We start from the raw sequence: 16,589 nt of genomic DNA, 5'->3' as shown, positions 1-16,589 counted from the left end.
ATGCAGTATACTCACGGTGTAAAGGTGAGCGTGGCGGTGGTCCTGGCAGTGTGACACTGGTGACAGGTAGATGTGGTGACAGCGTGGACTGAAGCAGCAAATGATCAGTTTCCTATTAGCTCAGGGGAAACCTGCAGTCTCTTTTCAATGTTCCCACCCCTCTGAGGTAGAAATTTCTCAGGTTTCCCAATGTAATGCAGTGTGATGTACAGCTCACCACTCAAGTCTGGTGACTCCAAACACACAGTATATACACAAACCCACTCAGATGCACTGTGGGAAAAGACCTATAATGATTTCCAAACAGTTTCCCGAGTCTAAAGGCAGCATTCTTGTCTTACATCTGTTTACAGCTGTCGCTCACTGGAATGAGCTGCTGCTTGTGTCTGCATGGACATCTCTGTTTGTTTTAACACATGAACACACATCATCACGAGCGTCACAATGTACTCACAGCCAGCAATGCTGTGTGGAGCCATGCAGGCAGTTCCCCCTGTTGAGATATTGAGCTGCCTTTAGCCACCCCGTCATAAAGGGGTTTGTACTTTCACTGTGGTTCTGAAATTACTTTTTAAAAACTGTGTTCATTGAAAAGCTGTCATTTAAAAGACCCTCAAAACCTTTCTGCTTTCTTACCACTCTTTCTCACAAGGTCTAAGCAATTTGGACACAATAAGGCAATTTGTTTATTCACAGTTGTGATTAAACTGGTGGAGTAGGACAGCTCACCAGCTGTGGCGACACCTTCTACAGTATGTGAGCGTGCACACTTTCACATAAGCAGGGAGCGTTTGACATTTCACTAAGCAGAAACAAGAAAAGCAGCAGTTTTGCTGATGTCGACATGATAAACGATTTAATGTTAGCGTAGCTTAAACTGTTACTCATTTGGGATCTAAACCTTTAGTCATAAAATTACTGGAATTCTGGATTTCAATGTTCTTATTATAAGAAATGTAAACTTTTCTTCGAGGGATCCAAAGACATTTCCAACTACTTTATTCATCATTTATATATCATTACTCCTCCTCAGTATGCCATTTATAAATACAGATATTATTATGATTATGATTATTACTAGCAGTGATGGTGTAGCACTCATGGCTGTACAAAGTGTAACAGTAACAGATGGATGAATATATCTGTACTTATAAATGGCATACTGAGGAGGTGTAATGATATATAAATGCTGAATGAAGTACTTGCTAATACATTATTAAAGTATTACCTTTTGTTTATATTATGTATTTTGAGAGAATAATCTAGCTCAGAGGTGGATGCCTCAGACAATCAGCCTGGCAGTGTTATTGGATTTAGCACTGAAATAGTTTTAAAGGCTTTTTCTAATAACTGATTTGCAATTTAACACAATAAGCTTACATTAGGTCACACTATATACTACTGAAAAACAGAAACCTACTTAGATTTCTGTATTAAAAATTATACATTTATTTTACATTTAAAAAGTGTAATTTGTTTAAGAAAAAAGAAAAGAAAGGATCCAAACTCGTCCATTTTGAGGTTTTTTTTGTTTCCCTCGGCCAAATTTGTTTACTCAAACATTTAGAAAATGATATGCATAAGTTCTGCATATGTCCACAAAGCTTGCCCTCCGTATAACTAGAACAAAAGACAATTGCAGTATAGTTTTATTTTATTTCATCCAGTCTTATAAGCAGAAATATCATTGCAGTCGATTTTCCAAAATCCACAAATATAAACTGTGTTCGTTAGAAGAGAAAATTGGCATCCAGCTTTGCAGTTATTAATCAAACACAGGTCCGTAGTATTGCAGTGACTCATTGCTCTGACATCTCCTTGCGTAGCAAATACAGCGTCCATCTCTTGCCCATTATGGGGCGATCGTGGCTCAAGAGTTGGGAGTTCGCCTTGTAATCGGAAGGTTGCCGGTTCGAGCCTGGCTTGGACAGTCTTGGTCGTTGTGTCCTTGGGCAAGACACTTCACCTGTTGCCTACTGGTGGTGGTCAGAGGGCCCGGTGGCGCCAGTGTCCGGCAGCCTCGCCTCTGTCAGTGTGTCCCAGGGTGGCTGTGGCTACAATGTAGCTTGCCATCACCAGTGTGTGAATGGGTGGATGACTGGATATGTAAAGCGCTTTGGGGTCCTTAGGGACTAGTAAAGCGCTATATAAATACAGGCCATTTACCATTATTCCTGCATTGCTCACTTTGATCCTGACTGGACATTTTCCAGTGTAGAAGTATGCGTATGTGTGACATGAAAACACTGAAGTGATGGAAGTGATGGGAAATAATCCCATATCAGGCTAGTGTTCACAACACAGGAAAAGGTTCCTGTTTAGATTCAGTGTATTTGATTACAAGTGAGACCAGCACATGTAAATAACAGTACTTGACTACATTCTAGAAAATGGCAACTTTGTGTCACAGTCCTTTTGAACTTTAGCCCAGTGTATCCATATAATGTGTAATCCTGTAATCCTCCACCTGCAAACTCATGAGTCCCATTATCCTCCACCATCTCCTTTATCAAAACCTGCTTTAGCAGCTGTGTCACGTGTGACATTTTGTGTAAAACTACGATAGTTTCCCATTAAGGTAATATTTATGCATTCAGGAAATGGAATGAATAAACATGCAAACGTATGAGCGTTGACATGTAGGCCAGAGATACACATTTTTTTGGTTGCTGTAGCCTTTTCCAAATAGTTTATCCAACAAAAATAACAGTAAATATTACACACTTGGTATCAGAAGACAGGAACAGGGCGGATAATGCACAGCTATGCACAGGCCTTTATCACACACACACACACTCACACACAAACGCATATATCCAAATTAGCCAGTATCTTTAACGCATGCAGGTTAAAAGGAGACCAAGACAGAACATGCCGTTCCTTTGATGACCGGACTTTGAGGAAGCAGAAGACGTTGCGTGTTTTGGGAATTTTCGAGTTCGCCTCAGCATCTGTAGATAGCAGTACTGGATAGATGACTAAACAGTTTGACACGTTGGCTTTCCTGTCCGGTGCTAAGAAATCCACCTTCTAGGGAGTCGACATCCAGCAACAGGCCAATTTCTGTTTAAGAACCTGTTGATCAGCTGAATATTAATTGACAATGTCGTGCTTAACTGAAAAGAGCACTTCCTTATGGGGGCACAGAACAAATGCAGAACCAAGAAGTGAGCTTAAAAACACGTTTAATTGTTTTCATATTTTTTCACCTTTATTTATTTACAGGGCTACCATCTGTGAACCAAGTATGTAAACTGACATTTGTACATTAAAAAAACATCTAAGAAGGTGAGATTCGACTCCCCGTGTGCTGTAAAATCTGCTGCTCACAGGAAACGACACACACAATAAATGCCATTGTTTCATTACCCAGTGTGACAAACTAGACAAACTACAGGTTGTATGGAGTTGGCCAGAGCAGTTAAACTAAATTAAAGCTGACCCCAAACCCGGAGTAGTGTGAAGTTGAGAAGATTTGAGCTTTGTGCTGAAAGCAGCCATCAGACAAGGAGTACACTGTGCTCATGAGCTAAGTCAGGGGTGTAGAACTCCAAGCCTCGAGGGCCAGTGTCCTGCAGGTTTTAGATGTGTCCTTGATCCAACACAACTGATTCAAATGGCTAAATTACCACCTCAGCAAGTCTTGAAGTTCTCCAGAGGCCTGGTAATGAACTAATCATTTGATTCAGATGTGCTGACCCAGGGTGAGATCTAAAACCTGCAGGACACCAGCCCTCGAGGCCTGGAGTTCGACACCCCTGGGCTAAGTGTTGCAGGAAAATATCACCCACACCAATGCACCTACCATCCAGCAGACTCAGCCGACCAGCATTCTTCCAATTTTCAACTTTTAGTGAACCTGTGAGAAATGAAGTCTTAGTTTCCAGTTCTTAGATGAGTGCATTATTATTATTGCCTTCCTATCGGCTCAAAACAGTCTGGCCATTCACTTTTGACTTTTAGCATCATTGCGGTGACTGGGTATGGGAGTTCAACACTGCATTATCAGAGTGTGAATGTGTCTTACTGTGATGCAGAAAGCACTCGGACACAAAAACAAGTATATGGGTGAATGTTGTATACGTGGGAAAGCCTCTGAGATCTTCCTTATTGAACTTGCGCATAAGCTTCATTAATAACATTGCCATTCAAATGTTCAGCTTCAGCAGGAAGTCATGATATGTAATACATCTTGATATATGCCTAAATGCACTGAGTGGTGCACGTGATTGCACAGAAAACAACACTTTCACACAGCCCCAATCGGCCCCTACCCGAGTCTGGTTCTGCAGGAGGTTCCTTCCTTCCTATTGTCGCCAAGTGCTTGCTTGTAGGGGGTTGTCTGATTGTTGTGTTTTCTCTGTATTACTGTAGTTCCTTTACCTTACAATATAAAGCACCTTGATAGGACTGTCATAACTTGGCGCTATATAAATAAAATTGAATTGAATATAAATAATTAAAAAAGCTGTTATCTTTCAGAGAGTAAGCTGTTCGTGTGAATGAATATCCTCTTGCACAAGATATTCTGAGAAAATTACCTTTTCTTATTACTTCCCTTTTTAGCTGAGCTCAACAAGAATTCAGAATTTACAACATGCCAGTAAGATAACTGGACTTTACCGTGTCGTGAATAAAGGAACAATCAATATAATCCAAGCTTTTTTTAGTGCATTGCATCGTGTAGCTGAGCGGAAATGGTAATTTTGTCTGAAAACAATATGCACAATTTCCACAAACAAAGCATTTGTCGAAATCGCCCCATACATGCAACTGATGTGTTCCATTTTGGTCTGTTGGCCAACACCTGTTACAACATGTCTGTTTTCAATGTGCGTGCGTGTACTTGGGGAGCAAACATCACCATCAAGAGAGGCCAAAGAAGGAAGGGCACAACATTGTTGTTTTAAAATTACTTTTAAAGTTTATTCAAAGAAAACAAAACAAAAAACTCTCAGGAAAATACATGACTTCCTGTCATACACAGAGAGGACATAAGTTAGAGTAGCACGGCAGAAACAGCAGAGGAAAAAACACGTTGCCTCACGTCCAAGCCTGCAAGGAACGTTACTGTAATGTTTCCATGTTGAAGCAGCGTTGTGTGAATACCTGAAATGAACAACACGTGTGTTCTTTGTTGTGGAAAAAGTTAGCAGGGGTGGGAGAAATGACAAAGAAAAATAAATAAAAACTAACGAAAGATTTAAAATATCCAATAAAAAGTGGGCTCAAAAAGCAGAAAGTATGAGTTAAAGAACTAAGATGCATTATGCTCTCAAACATAAATACCATGATGCACATTAGTGTAACAAAACATTGCCTCTGTAAACAGTTTCTCCACCTAAGGTGAGTGTAATAATATTAAACCACCGCAGTCGCATAGTTACGTTTACATAGACTTACAGAAACAACAGAAACTATTGTTAAGCTTCTCAACTAGCTCTAAAACTTAAGAATACACAATGCTTCGAGTGATTTTTTAAGTTTTTTTGTTGTTTTTATTTTTTGAAAGAAAGGATTTCCAAGTAGTGGTTCTTATAACAACAGGTTTACACGTTTTAAATGCTGCCCTCTTGGCACTTTTTCCAACACAAGCCTGCAAACGACTGATTCGTCTCAATCGGCCGAAGAGCGCGTTTCTTTCTTTAGATCAATAAGAATATTGATAATAGCCACAAATTATTTTCATGAATTCAATACAGCCACTCATCAAGGCCTTGATGCAAGAAGAGACACACACCGAGCACTACTGCACACGCAGACCTCACTGGGGCCCGAACGGCTTCTCCATACAGAGACATAAACTAAGTGACCAACAGTAACCTTATCGTCAAGGAGGGAAAACACCCAAGATAAGCTTGTTTGTGTCCTGACAAAAGGTGTGTTTGGATATGACGTCATAGATCGGACTCTCCCCTTGCTCTTCCTGTGAGCAAATGATGAGAAACATTGCAAAAAAGAAAGGAAAAAATCCAGCTGGGCAAAGATCGTCCATGCCGAAGGTTGTTGCTCAGTCTTTCGCATACAGGGAACTTCAATAACAGCTGGAGTGGGACATGAGGGGGTTAGGGAGGGGCACAAAATAGACAAACTATTCCTTCCTATAAAAAAAAAAAGAAAAATGGGGATTCTCTCGTCAGTTCCTTCACAAACAGCCGAGTGAGGGAAAAATCTCTGCTCAGTGTTGCCTGTTTGGAGACACTTCATCACAGTAACACTGAAATCCAGAGTCTGAGTGCTGAATCAATAAAGGCGCGCGTGTTCTCGTTTGAACGGGAAAGCCGCGAGAAACGCTCCTCGGCTCTGACACACAGATTGCCGAAGGCTGCGAAACAAATACGGAATCGAAAAATGTACATCTGACGCAGAGGCTCTGCTGCCGCCGCCGCAGCTTCGACTCCAAAACCGAACACCTAGGATTGATCACTCGTGACAAGATACAAAGCAAAAACGTCATCTCATGCCTTGGACCACCACACAGTAATAAGTCTTTCTACATTCTTGACACTTAGTGCATTGAATACATACAAATGTTCTAAATGAAGCATGAAATGAGTCGAAATCATGAAATGGAAGATGGAACTCCGCCTCCTGTGCCAAAACAAACCCGCCGACCACGTGTTTACCTCTCTGCCACTTAAACCCAAAGCGATGCCGAACTGTTGACAGCACACGCGCACACATACACGTACTAAACTTTCTCATCTACATTATCTCTCGATTTTTTCCCCTCTCTCCACGTTATATCTGTTTATTCACAGCAGTTCAAGTTTCTCGAGTTAAGATCAGGTCGTCATGCTTCCCCGCCGCCGGTCCGACACGACAAAAGTTCCCAAAGCTTTATTTGTACATAGACACTTTATTTAATATTTTGGATCACACCCACATTGCATTCTTTTCATACGGACACACCTTACACTTCTGTGGTTTTAGAGCAAGCAAGTTGTGTAGGTGGATGTGTGTGAATGATTAAAAAAACAAGGTAAAAGACATGTTTAACTCCACATAGTTACACTTATCTTCAAGGAATAATAATGATTCAAAAAATACTATTCTGAAATCCATCACCTACACCAACTCTCTCCGCCCTCCCCTTCTTTTTAAAGCGCCTGTCCGATACAACACTATACTTAAACCACACACACGCACGCACACACCCTCATGTTTGAGTCCTGTCAACCTGACCTTTGTGGTAAAAACCTTCAATATTAGGTCCCTTTCTCATGCTTGTCACTGAGCCTCCAGCTCATTGGACAAACCAGCATGTTAGCAGTAGGTGGACCAAACAGAAGTACACACACACACACACACACACACACACACACACACTACTGTAGCATTAATACAACACACTCTAGAGCCCCACCAGCCCCACGCTCACAAGAAGGGGCGGATGGTGGGAACATGGGGCAAAGGGGGGGACTCCCTTACAAGAGGCAGACCTGCAGAAGGTAGTAGCAGTGGTAGTAAGAACAATAGCGGTAGCAATAGTAGTAGAAGACCTCAAGCTTACTAACCAACCCGGGAAAGGATGCAGAGGTACAAAAATCTATCCCATCGCAATGCATCCGATGAGCACCAAGAAAACTGAGAGGGAAACAAAACGTTGCTTGCCCCTCCCTTTTCTTGAATTCACATTTACAGTATTACTACTTCCTTTCATTTATTAACCTTTGATTTCATTATATAAGCCGTCGCTTCGGATTTTACGGAAGGGACCGACGACTTGACCGTCTGTCTCTGCGTCGCAGGCAGACCCAGCAAGGCTGCAGCTACAGGGCGTTGCTGTCGACTGCTCCAGACGGCTGGTAGGTTGCTGTGTTTGTTCTCGTTTGGTTGTCCGAGGGCTGACAAGACATCAATGGTGGTTTTCTGAGATCCAGTGTTAGAGAGAGGGGGAGGACAATGAGGAAGATGAGGAGAAGGAGGAGAAAGAGGGCAGGCCGTGGACCTCTACCAGCTCAGCAGGTTGCTTCGGCCCAGAGTCATGAAGTACACCTGGCTGGAGCCTCCAGAACGTACAGAGGCGAAAAACACCTGAGGAGACAAAGTGAGATTTTACTGCTCAGCACAATCTGAGCACAAATGTTGTAACTGAAAGTGCCGGTGATTAAATACAGTGTTAAAAACCCCTAACCTTTAAATATATATATATATATATGTATACACTTGTATATATGAATATTCAAATAAAATTATCTGGGGAGGTCTTAAATGATTTCACAAGTCACTAACACTCAAAAACAAAACTCGGGTGGTTAAAAGTTTCTTCATTCATTTGTCATATGTTACCGTACTCTAAAAGTTCCCATTATTTACCGCACATGCTGTCAAAAATACAGACCCACAAAAAGAGAAAAACAGTCCAAAAAAAGAGAGAAGAGAAACTAGAGCGGCCTTAAGTTACTTCCACAGCTGAGTCAACAGAAATTGTGCAAACAAATTTGATGCCAGGATTTAGCTTCACAGCTAACCTGGCACATCTGATGTAGGTAGTCACTGTGTGTTTGCATGTAACTGAAGACATAAGGGGAGCCTTTTTCATGTTTCATCACTTAAAATCTGTAAACAAAATCAGTTTGATTTTAAAAGATGCTTCTCAGATGGCCTGCAGTCAAGTTGGAGGAGCTGGTCTTATTTGCTTGGAGGAGGGTTTTCTTGTGTTTTATTTTTATCGAGCAAACACAAAGTTGACTAATCCCAAAGATGTGCACGAGTCGGTTAGGTCACTGGCAGCGGTGCTGACATGCCAATCTCACCTTGTCATTTCTTTCACAGAGGAACTTGAGTCGCTGAGCTCTCTTGTGCATGAAGACGCCATCCAGGTGACCGGTCTCCACAGAGCGGATCTCGATGGCCTTCTCGCCCCAACCCATGATTTGGTTAGACCGAATGTAGGCTGTGAAGAGATGTTTTAGTTAGTCTACGGATATCTAACTCTATTTAAAAACAAGACGAAGAAAATGTTAAATCCCTAGACCAGAGGTGTCAAACATAAATGTGCTAAAACAATCGACTTGTTGATGATTTTTAATCATTAAAAGAAAAAAAGCACCACTTTAAAAAAAAAAAATCAGGTGTAAAGGTGTAGGTGCAGGGACACTTTAGCTCTTGGACGGTTGTGAGGCAAAAAGGCTGGGCAACACTGACCTAGACAGACAAGAAAACATTATAGGGCAGGTGTTTGTGTAGCTTTTCACCCAGTTACTCACCCACTGAGGTGGGCATCTCCCCCCACTGCAGCACCACGTCCTTGGTGATGCGTCCGTAGGTGTTGACATAAACACCCTCGTCCTCGTAGCACACGAGCAGTTCAATGCCATCAGTGTTAGGCAGAATGATGATCGCGTGAGACTGGATGCTCGTCTGGATCTGGAGGAAAAACAACAGACATTATAAGAGTGACTCCTCTTTTAACACATACAACAAACGAGCATGTGCGTTATTTTACAGCTGTGTTCTTACGTGTGTGGGCAGGTAGATGTCGTAAACGGCCCCAGAGTCGACATCCACGGCGTGAAAGCCTGAGTACGAGCCATAGATTACCTTTAACCTCTGACCTTCCTCCACAGTCAGGTCAACCAGCAGCGGCTTATGCACCAGATCACCGAAAGACTGAGGCGCACACAGATCAGAAATCTTAGTCTTTCAGCTTAATATCAGTAGATAGTTGCCAAAACACAGAGATGATAGATTGCTATCATTTGGAAAAGAAAAAACACAAAGAGCACAATAACAAGCAATAGCACCAACAACTAGCTGGCCGGTTTATTTACCTTGAAGGCCATGAATTTGTGGTAGGGCTTGGGTGCCCAAGCGTAGACCTCCACAGAGTTCTTCAGAGCCAGAACCAAGAATTTGATCCTTTCATATTTCACTGGGGAAATAAAAATCTGAATAAATCACTTAAAAATAGCATGATTACCACAGGGCAGGAGAGTAGTGTGGGCTCATCTCTGTTTACTAACTTAATATTGCAACAAATGAAGGGAGAAAGTTATTATTTTAACTGATGTTTATTTGGGTTTAATCTGAAATATTCACAGCAGTTTGTATTGCACCACAGAAACAACAATTCCTGGCATCTTAAAAAGAAAACGGTTAGCCCAGAATGCCTGCACAATTAAATTAACAGAAAGTGCTGCTTTCAGCTTACATCTATGTAGAATAAGATAAATGCCCTCTAAACCCAACCCCGGTACAAGCTTACTTTTTGCAAACCATCTGAGGAACACAGTTAAATGTGCACTCTCAGCTCTTTTCCCCTACGTCCACATAAACCCACTGTTTTGGCAACAGTGTTACAAATGTTACTTTTCCAATATTGATTTTCTCATCATTGCTGCAAAGCCCTGTACTTTCCACAAGTGCTGATTCAAGAAAATAATGAACATGCATGAATAAAGCTGTTGGACGGGAAACGGATTCCTCAGCCAACAGCTCTGATCACTACATAGGAGTTTCCAACAGGAAGTGCCAGTCTTCGCAAAGCAATAAAATCATGAATGACATTCTGAGTTTTAGACAGGAAGGTCTACTTGCATGTCTTCTCAGATGCTTTTACCACATTATTACTTAATCAAGGGTTTTCATTCTACGATTTATCAATGGCATGTAGGTTCCCGAAGCACATATCCGATTTGAATTCCTACATATGAAAAGCACAAAGCGGAAACTAAAGGCTGATATTCATAGACACTGATAGATAGACATATTTGGCAACCTTGTTCCCAATTTGTTGCAGTGTGTTTGTTGTTGTTTTGCATTGTTAAGCACTTTGTGCAGCATGGACTGTTTGGAAATGTGCTATATCAGTGTCCAACTCCAGTTCTTGAGAGCTACTGTCCTGCAGCTTGAATGGCTTCTTATTAGGCCTTTGCCTTGATGGCATGCTGAACCATTTAATTCAGCTGTCTTGGAGTAGGGATGCATCTAAAAGCTGCAGGACAGTAGCTCTCGAGGACTGGAGTTGGACACCCCTGTGCTATATAAATAAACATGACCTTGACCTTTTGATCCCTGTCAATTTAAAGTTTTTGTTTTGTTGTGTTTCTTTGTATTTGTAGTTTCAATTCAATTCCATTTTATTTATATAGCACCAAATCACAATAACAGTTGCCTCAAGCACTTTATATTGTAAGGCAAAGATCCTACGATAATACAAAGAAAACCCCAACAATCAGACGACCGCAAAACTAGATGAACAAGAACTTTGGCGACAGTGGGAAGGAAAACTCCCTTTTAACAGGAAGAAACCTTCAGCAGAGCCAGGTTCAGCGAGAGCCGGCCATTTCCTGTGAGTGGTTGGGGGTGAGGGGAGGTAGACAGGTCAGAGATTTCTCCTGTGACATTTAATTTTAGTCTTCATGACTCAGAAAAATTTGGGAATCACTTTATTTATTTTATTAATTATTAAAGCACTGAATAATTAAAAAGTATTATGTACATGGATCTGTTCTGTTCAGAAAGCTGCATAGCTACAGCCAACTTCCCAGAAGAGAGTAACCTCTCCTAGTAGTTCACAGAGTTTTACATGAGAATGAGCATCTGTCTGTGTTAAAACTGGTGGGGAGAAGCTGCTTGTTTTGCAGGCAGTGAGCTAAGAGGTGGCTGTGACCAATATCAGGGACCAGTTATCATGTCTACAGCTGCCAGCAGGTTTCTAAGTAATTATTCAATCAGTAAAAACTATAGATTCTACTAATCCCTTTTGTCCTTGTCAGATTGTCTCTTTGTTCACTGCACGTTGGCCTCTTGGTTTTCTTTTTGTGACTTTGTGTATTTTGCAATCTAGTGAGTGGGTCAGTTAATAGTTTCATTTAGGAGTGGTGTGCAAGTAACCCCCCATTAGGTGTGAAGTCAGTAAAAAAACAACACCAGTCCCTGCTGTGATCTCCACACACACTGTCCCCATGCACTTGCACTTTTGCACTGTGGAAGGCCCTTATCTCAAACTTACCACCTTGGTAGTCTGTTATGAGTATTTATGCTCATAAATACAGTGAAATCTTCCCAAACTCTTAAATGCAACATGTCCTTTTGTGATAAACGTACCAACTTTGTAGTGGACGCATCCCTCCAAGTCTCCTACGGTTGTCCAGCCTTGTTTCTTCTCAACCTCTGGGTCATTATGCAGAATCTTATTCCTCAGCCAGGACAGGTAGTATACACGGAGCTTGTTCTTCTTACCTGTAATTGATTGAGAAACACTGAAGTAAAGAAGAGCAAAAACAAAATGTAAGAATTGCTATGCGGTTGATCTTATCAGAGGCTCTGAGAAATGTCTGAAGCTGCTTGAAACTCATGAGGTTGTGTGTGTGTGTGTGTGTGTGTGTGTGTGTGTGTGTGTGTGTGTGTGTGTGTATAGAGGAATTTTGCACCATCCTTTCAGGTTGGCAGCATTTCTGCATCAAATCTTGATGGAACAGCCTTTTTCAGTTGCCTTAAGGTCTGAACTTTGACTTGACCATTTGAAAACATGAATTTAGTTCTTTTTAAGTGATTCTGTTTGTTTATCTTGCACCACTTAACCTTTCTAAGTTTCAAGTCATGGACTGTGGTTCTGATTTTCTCCTGTAAAATGCTTTTTCTAATTTTTTTATTCATGATTCATTCAACGACTCCAGAATTTGAGGTAAAAAAATAGCCCTAAACTCAGACATAATCCAAATCTGTTGCCCTTACTGTATATATGATCACTTATGGTCCCTTTTTCCCATATCCCACTTACTAGCACATACCAACTAGGGCTGGGTATCCCACTGATTTCTAGAATCGATTCGATTCCGATTCACAAGGTCCTGAATCGATTCGATCCACGATTCGATTCGATTCGAATCTGGGAAATTTTGCCTCAGACAGTCAGAAATATTATAATTCAGATCAGTACATTTACATATTTTTGTATCTATAAAAGGGAAGCTGACACTTTCCAGACTTTATCAAAGGTGTGAGCATCACAGCAGATGCCTTTGTGTCAAAGTAGCTGAAGATAAAACACAGAAAAACATGAAGGTGATTTTCCTGGCCTGGAATTTTATAAAAATATTCTGCAGTAGATCAAAAACGAAAGAAAATCTTTAATCAACTTATGAACATCACCTCTGACGTTACAGCGGTTTCATTAGAGACACAGCGTTTTGTATTTTGTATAATTTTTAAAAGTTTAAATTTGTTCAGAAGCCTGTTGAACGGCAGAAATTAGGTTTTCTTTTCGGAAGTAAGTAAAAGGAAAAAAAAAAAAAACATCGGCCGACAGCGCTGTAAATAACGGTAGACTTGTGCGTAACAAGCAACCAAATAATACAGAAAACAGATTTTTAGATGGGAAACTGTTCTTGAAGTACAGAGAGAGAGAGAGAGAGAGAGAGAGAGAGCTGTGCATGAAGTGTGATTTTATTGTGGTGGAAGCAAAACAGCAAAAGTAAGAGGGAATCCATGACGATGTTTATGTGAAGCCTAGTTTGGATCTTCTTTTGCTGCTGGTTCGGTCAATATTGTTTGGAGAGAGTGTGGTGGGGCGTGGTCTGCGGTGCTGTGCAGGGAGGGCGGACGCACCTGCACGGCATTCATAATCACGCCCGCTGGGTTAAAACACAGGGACTCAGGTGTGTGTGGTTGTTGTTGTGGTGAGTGTGACTAAAAATGTGCCTTATTCTCACCACAGAGAGATCAAACTAACAGCTTTAGAATCAGCGCAAAAAGAGCGTAAACACAAAGCGTGGACCCGCCGAAACATCAGAATCAGCGAGCTGTCGGCTTTCAGCCCCGAGCGTGTCCGTGCCGTCGGGTGAGAAAGGCAACATCTCACTGATTCTGATCCGCGGGTCCGGGCTTTGCGTTTACGTCTTTGTGCAGAAGCCGTGTACCTGCTCTCATTTACTGTTTTAAATGTTTGGTGGTTGTTGAAATTTTGTGACGTTTCACCTGAGATTCTGGAATTTTGGGCAAAATACATTTATATAAAAAAATCGATTCAGGATTTTAATGAATCGATATTACGTTATCCAAGCCAGAATCGATTTTAATCGATGAATCGATTATTAAAACCCACCCCTAATACCAACCTAACCTGAAATAAAAAGTTACATTTAAGGTAAGGTGTTGTCATGATCCGGAGTTTGTGACTCCGTGTTTATGTTTTAGTAGTTATTATTATTCTGGGTTTTGTCCCCCACCTGTGTGTGTGATCTCCCTGTGTTCTCTGAGTGTTTTTAAGTCTTGTCTTCTGTCTTAGTCGTTGCTGGTTCGTCTGTGTTGTTTCCCCTCGGTCTCTCCGTATGTATTTCCCCGGACCTCCCTGCATCTTCGTTTCTGGTTTGTTTTATTAGTTTTACCCAGTTTAGGTTTCCGGTTTCATGTTCACCCACCATTGCTGTTTGTACCCACTCCTGTAAATAAATACTCACCTGCACCAGAGCTGCCGCCTTTTGGGTCCTTTCTACAACTCCACACGTCTGCCACACCGGACGTGACAGTACGAACTGGCCAGCATGGACCCTGCGGCACTCAATCCGTCCGAGGAGCTCCAGGATGACATCAGCTACAATGTGGAGATCCTCCTCGGGCTGTGGCTGGAGAATCCTCCGTACGAGCTTCGCCGCACCGTTGAAAACCGGCTACAACGGCTCTTTTCCGGCCTGCCATGGCTTCTAAAATCGCTTCCTCCGACCATGCAGGCTTTTCTCCGGCACACACCTCACCTTCTCTCAGCCACTCCTGCCTCGCTGCCCGACTCGCCGGATGTGATCTTGCCCGGCCCGTCGGAGCCAGCTGCGGGGAGGAAACGCAGATCGCGCCGCCGGCACGCCACCCCACAGCCGGACGTTCGGGCTTCTAATTCGCCGGCTGTGGTGAGTGAGGACTCTTTTCCGTTTTCGGACTGTGTGACTGTTCATTCAGGGGCGGTGTTCTGTGCGGCAGTTGATTATGTGAACAGCATATCACCTGCTCAGCAGCCACTCTCAGCTCAGTTAACTGCCCAGCAGCCACTCTCAGTTCTGTCTCCAGTGTCACCCTCAGTTCAGTTTCCAGAGTCACCAGCGTCACTTTCAGTTCAGTCTCCAGAGTCACCTGCAGTTCAGTTTCCAGAGCCTCCAGTGTCACCTGCAGTTCAGGCCCCTGCGCCTCCAGTGTCACCTGCAGTTCAGGCCCCTGCGCCTCCAGTGTCACCTGCAGTTCAGGCCCCTGCACTTCCAGTGTCACCTGCAGTTCAGGCTCCAGTATTACCAGTTTCACTCATTCACTCCATGCAGGGAGAAAGTCTAATTTCAACTCAAGGTGCTTTTCATAGTTTAGCCGCCATTGGCACAGTTTGCCGCTCCAGGGCTTCCCCAGAGGCTAGGTCTCAGTCCCCAGCTGATTCTGGACCCCTGAAGTTTAAGCAGCCACCTGAGAACTGCACCATGTCAGCGTTGCCTGAGCAGAGCCAGTGCTCAGTGCATTGCCAGTCGCCTTTGTGTCAGCTAGTGGCCTCCATGACTGCTGGCTTAGTGATGACTTCTGCTGGAGGGTCCGTAGGACCGCTCCGGCCTTCGTCTCCTGTCTCCGCTGGAGGGTCCGTAGGACCGCTCCGGCCTTCGTCTCCTGTCGTCGCTGGAGGGTCAAAGGGATCCGTCCAGTCTGCAGCGCCTCCATCTCCGGCTTCCACGCCGCCGCCTGCAGCGCCTCCGTCTCCGGCTTCCACGCCGCCGCCTGCAGCGCCTCCGTCTCCGGCTTCCACGCCGCCGCCTGCAGCGCCTCCGTCTCCGGCTTCCACGCTGCCGCCTTCAGCCTCGTCTGGTCCAGCTTCAGAGCCGTCAGCCTCGTCTGGTCCAGCTTCAGCCTCATCATCCACGCCAGCTGCAGCCTCATCATCCACGCCAGCTGCAGCCTCATCATCCACGCCAGCTGCAGCCTCATCATCCACGCCAGCTGCAGCCTCATCATCCACGCCAGCTGCAGCCTCATCATCCACGCCAGCTGCAGCCTCATCATCCACGCCAGCTGCAGCCTCTGCTTCAGCGTCGCCTGGCCCAGCCTCCGTGTCTTCGTCCTCGCCTGGCCCAGCCTCCGTGTCTCCGCCTTCAGCGTCACCTGGTCCAGCCTCGTTTGGGTCTGCAGCTAAACGGCCACTTTCTAGGCCACTGGCCAGGCCACTGGCCAGGCGCCATCGCCGTCGTGGGCGGCCCCCAGACTCCCTTCACCTGAGTCTCCACCGTTGCCTTCCGCACGGTCGGCCCCCTGAACTGTGTCCATTTCGGCGCCGCTGCCTTCCGCGCGGCCGGCCTCCGGACCTCCATCGCCTGGGTCACCGCCGTTGCCGACCGCACGGTCGGCCCCCTGAACTGGTTCCACATCGCCGCCGTGGCCTTCCTCGTGGCCGGCCCCCGGACCCCCTTCGCCTGAGTCGCCACCGTTGCCTTCCGCACGGCTGGCCCCCGGACCAGTGCTGTCGTCGTCGCCGTTGCCTTCCTTACGGTCGGCCTCCCGGACTGTTTCCACGTCGCTGCCGTTGCCGTCCGCACGGTCGCCCCCCTGAACTGTTTGGACTCCTGTGCTGTCGGCCCCCTGAACTCTTCTGTTTTGGACTCCATTTTCTTGGCTATGGT

General features: G+C 44.1%; 1 protein-coding gene across 1 annotated transcript in view; it reads right to left on the bottom strand.

Moving 5' to 3' along the window:
* Window positions 1-5,013: 5,013 nt before the first annotated feature.
* The window catches only part of LOC146615658 (mitogen-activated protein kinase kinase kinase kinase 4-like), a 109,915-nt gene continuing 98,339 nt past the window's right edge, over window positions 5,014-16,589 (bottom strand). Inside the window, exons 26-31 of the mRNA XM_085375078.1 lie at window positions 12,055-12,189; window positions 9,777-9,877; window positions 9,466-9,615; window positions 9,213-9,372; window positions 8,760-8,899; window positions 5,014-8,037 (exon numbers count right to left, since the gene is read on the bottom strand). Coding sequence (XP_085231204.1) covers window positions 7,954-8,037; window positions 8,760-8,899; window positions 9,213-9,372; window positions 9,466-9,615; window positions 9,777-9,877; window positions 12,055-12,189 — 770 coding nt within the window. The 3' untranslated portion in view covers window positions 5,014-7,953. The remainder of the gene's footprint in view (window positions 8,038-8,759; window positions 8,900-9,212; window positions 9,373-9,465; window positions 9,616-9,776; window positions 9,878-12,054; window positions 12,190-16,589) is intronic.

The sequence above is a fragment of the Diplotaxodon limnothrissa genome, linkage group LG16 (assembly GCF_057381915.1).
Source record: "Diplotaxodon limnothrissa isolate DT_005_m linkage group LG16, D_limnothrissa_male_GT1.1, whole genome shotgun sequence".
Taxonomy (NCBI): domain Eukaryota; kingdom Metazoa; phylum Chordata; class Actinopteri; order Cichliformes; family Cichlidae; genus Diplotaxodon; species Diplotaxodon limnothrissa.
The sequence above is the reverse complement of the archived record's forward strand: the minus strand, read 5'-3'. Positions and strand labels throughout refer to the sequence as shown.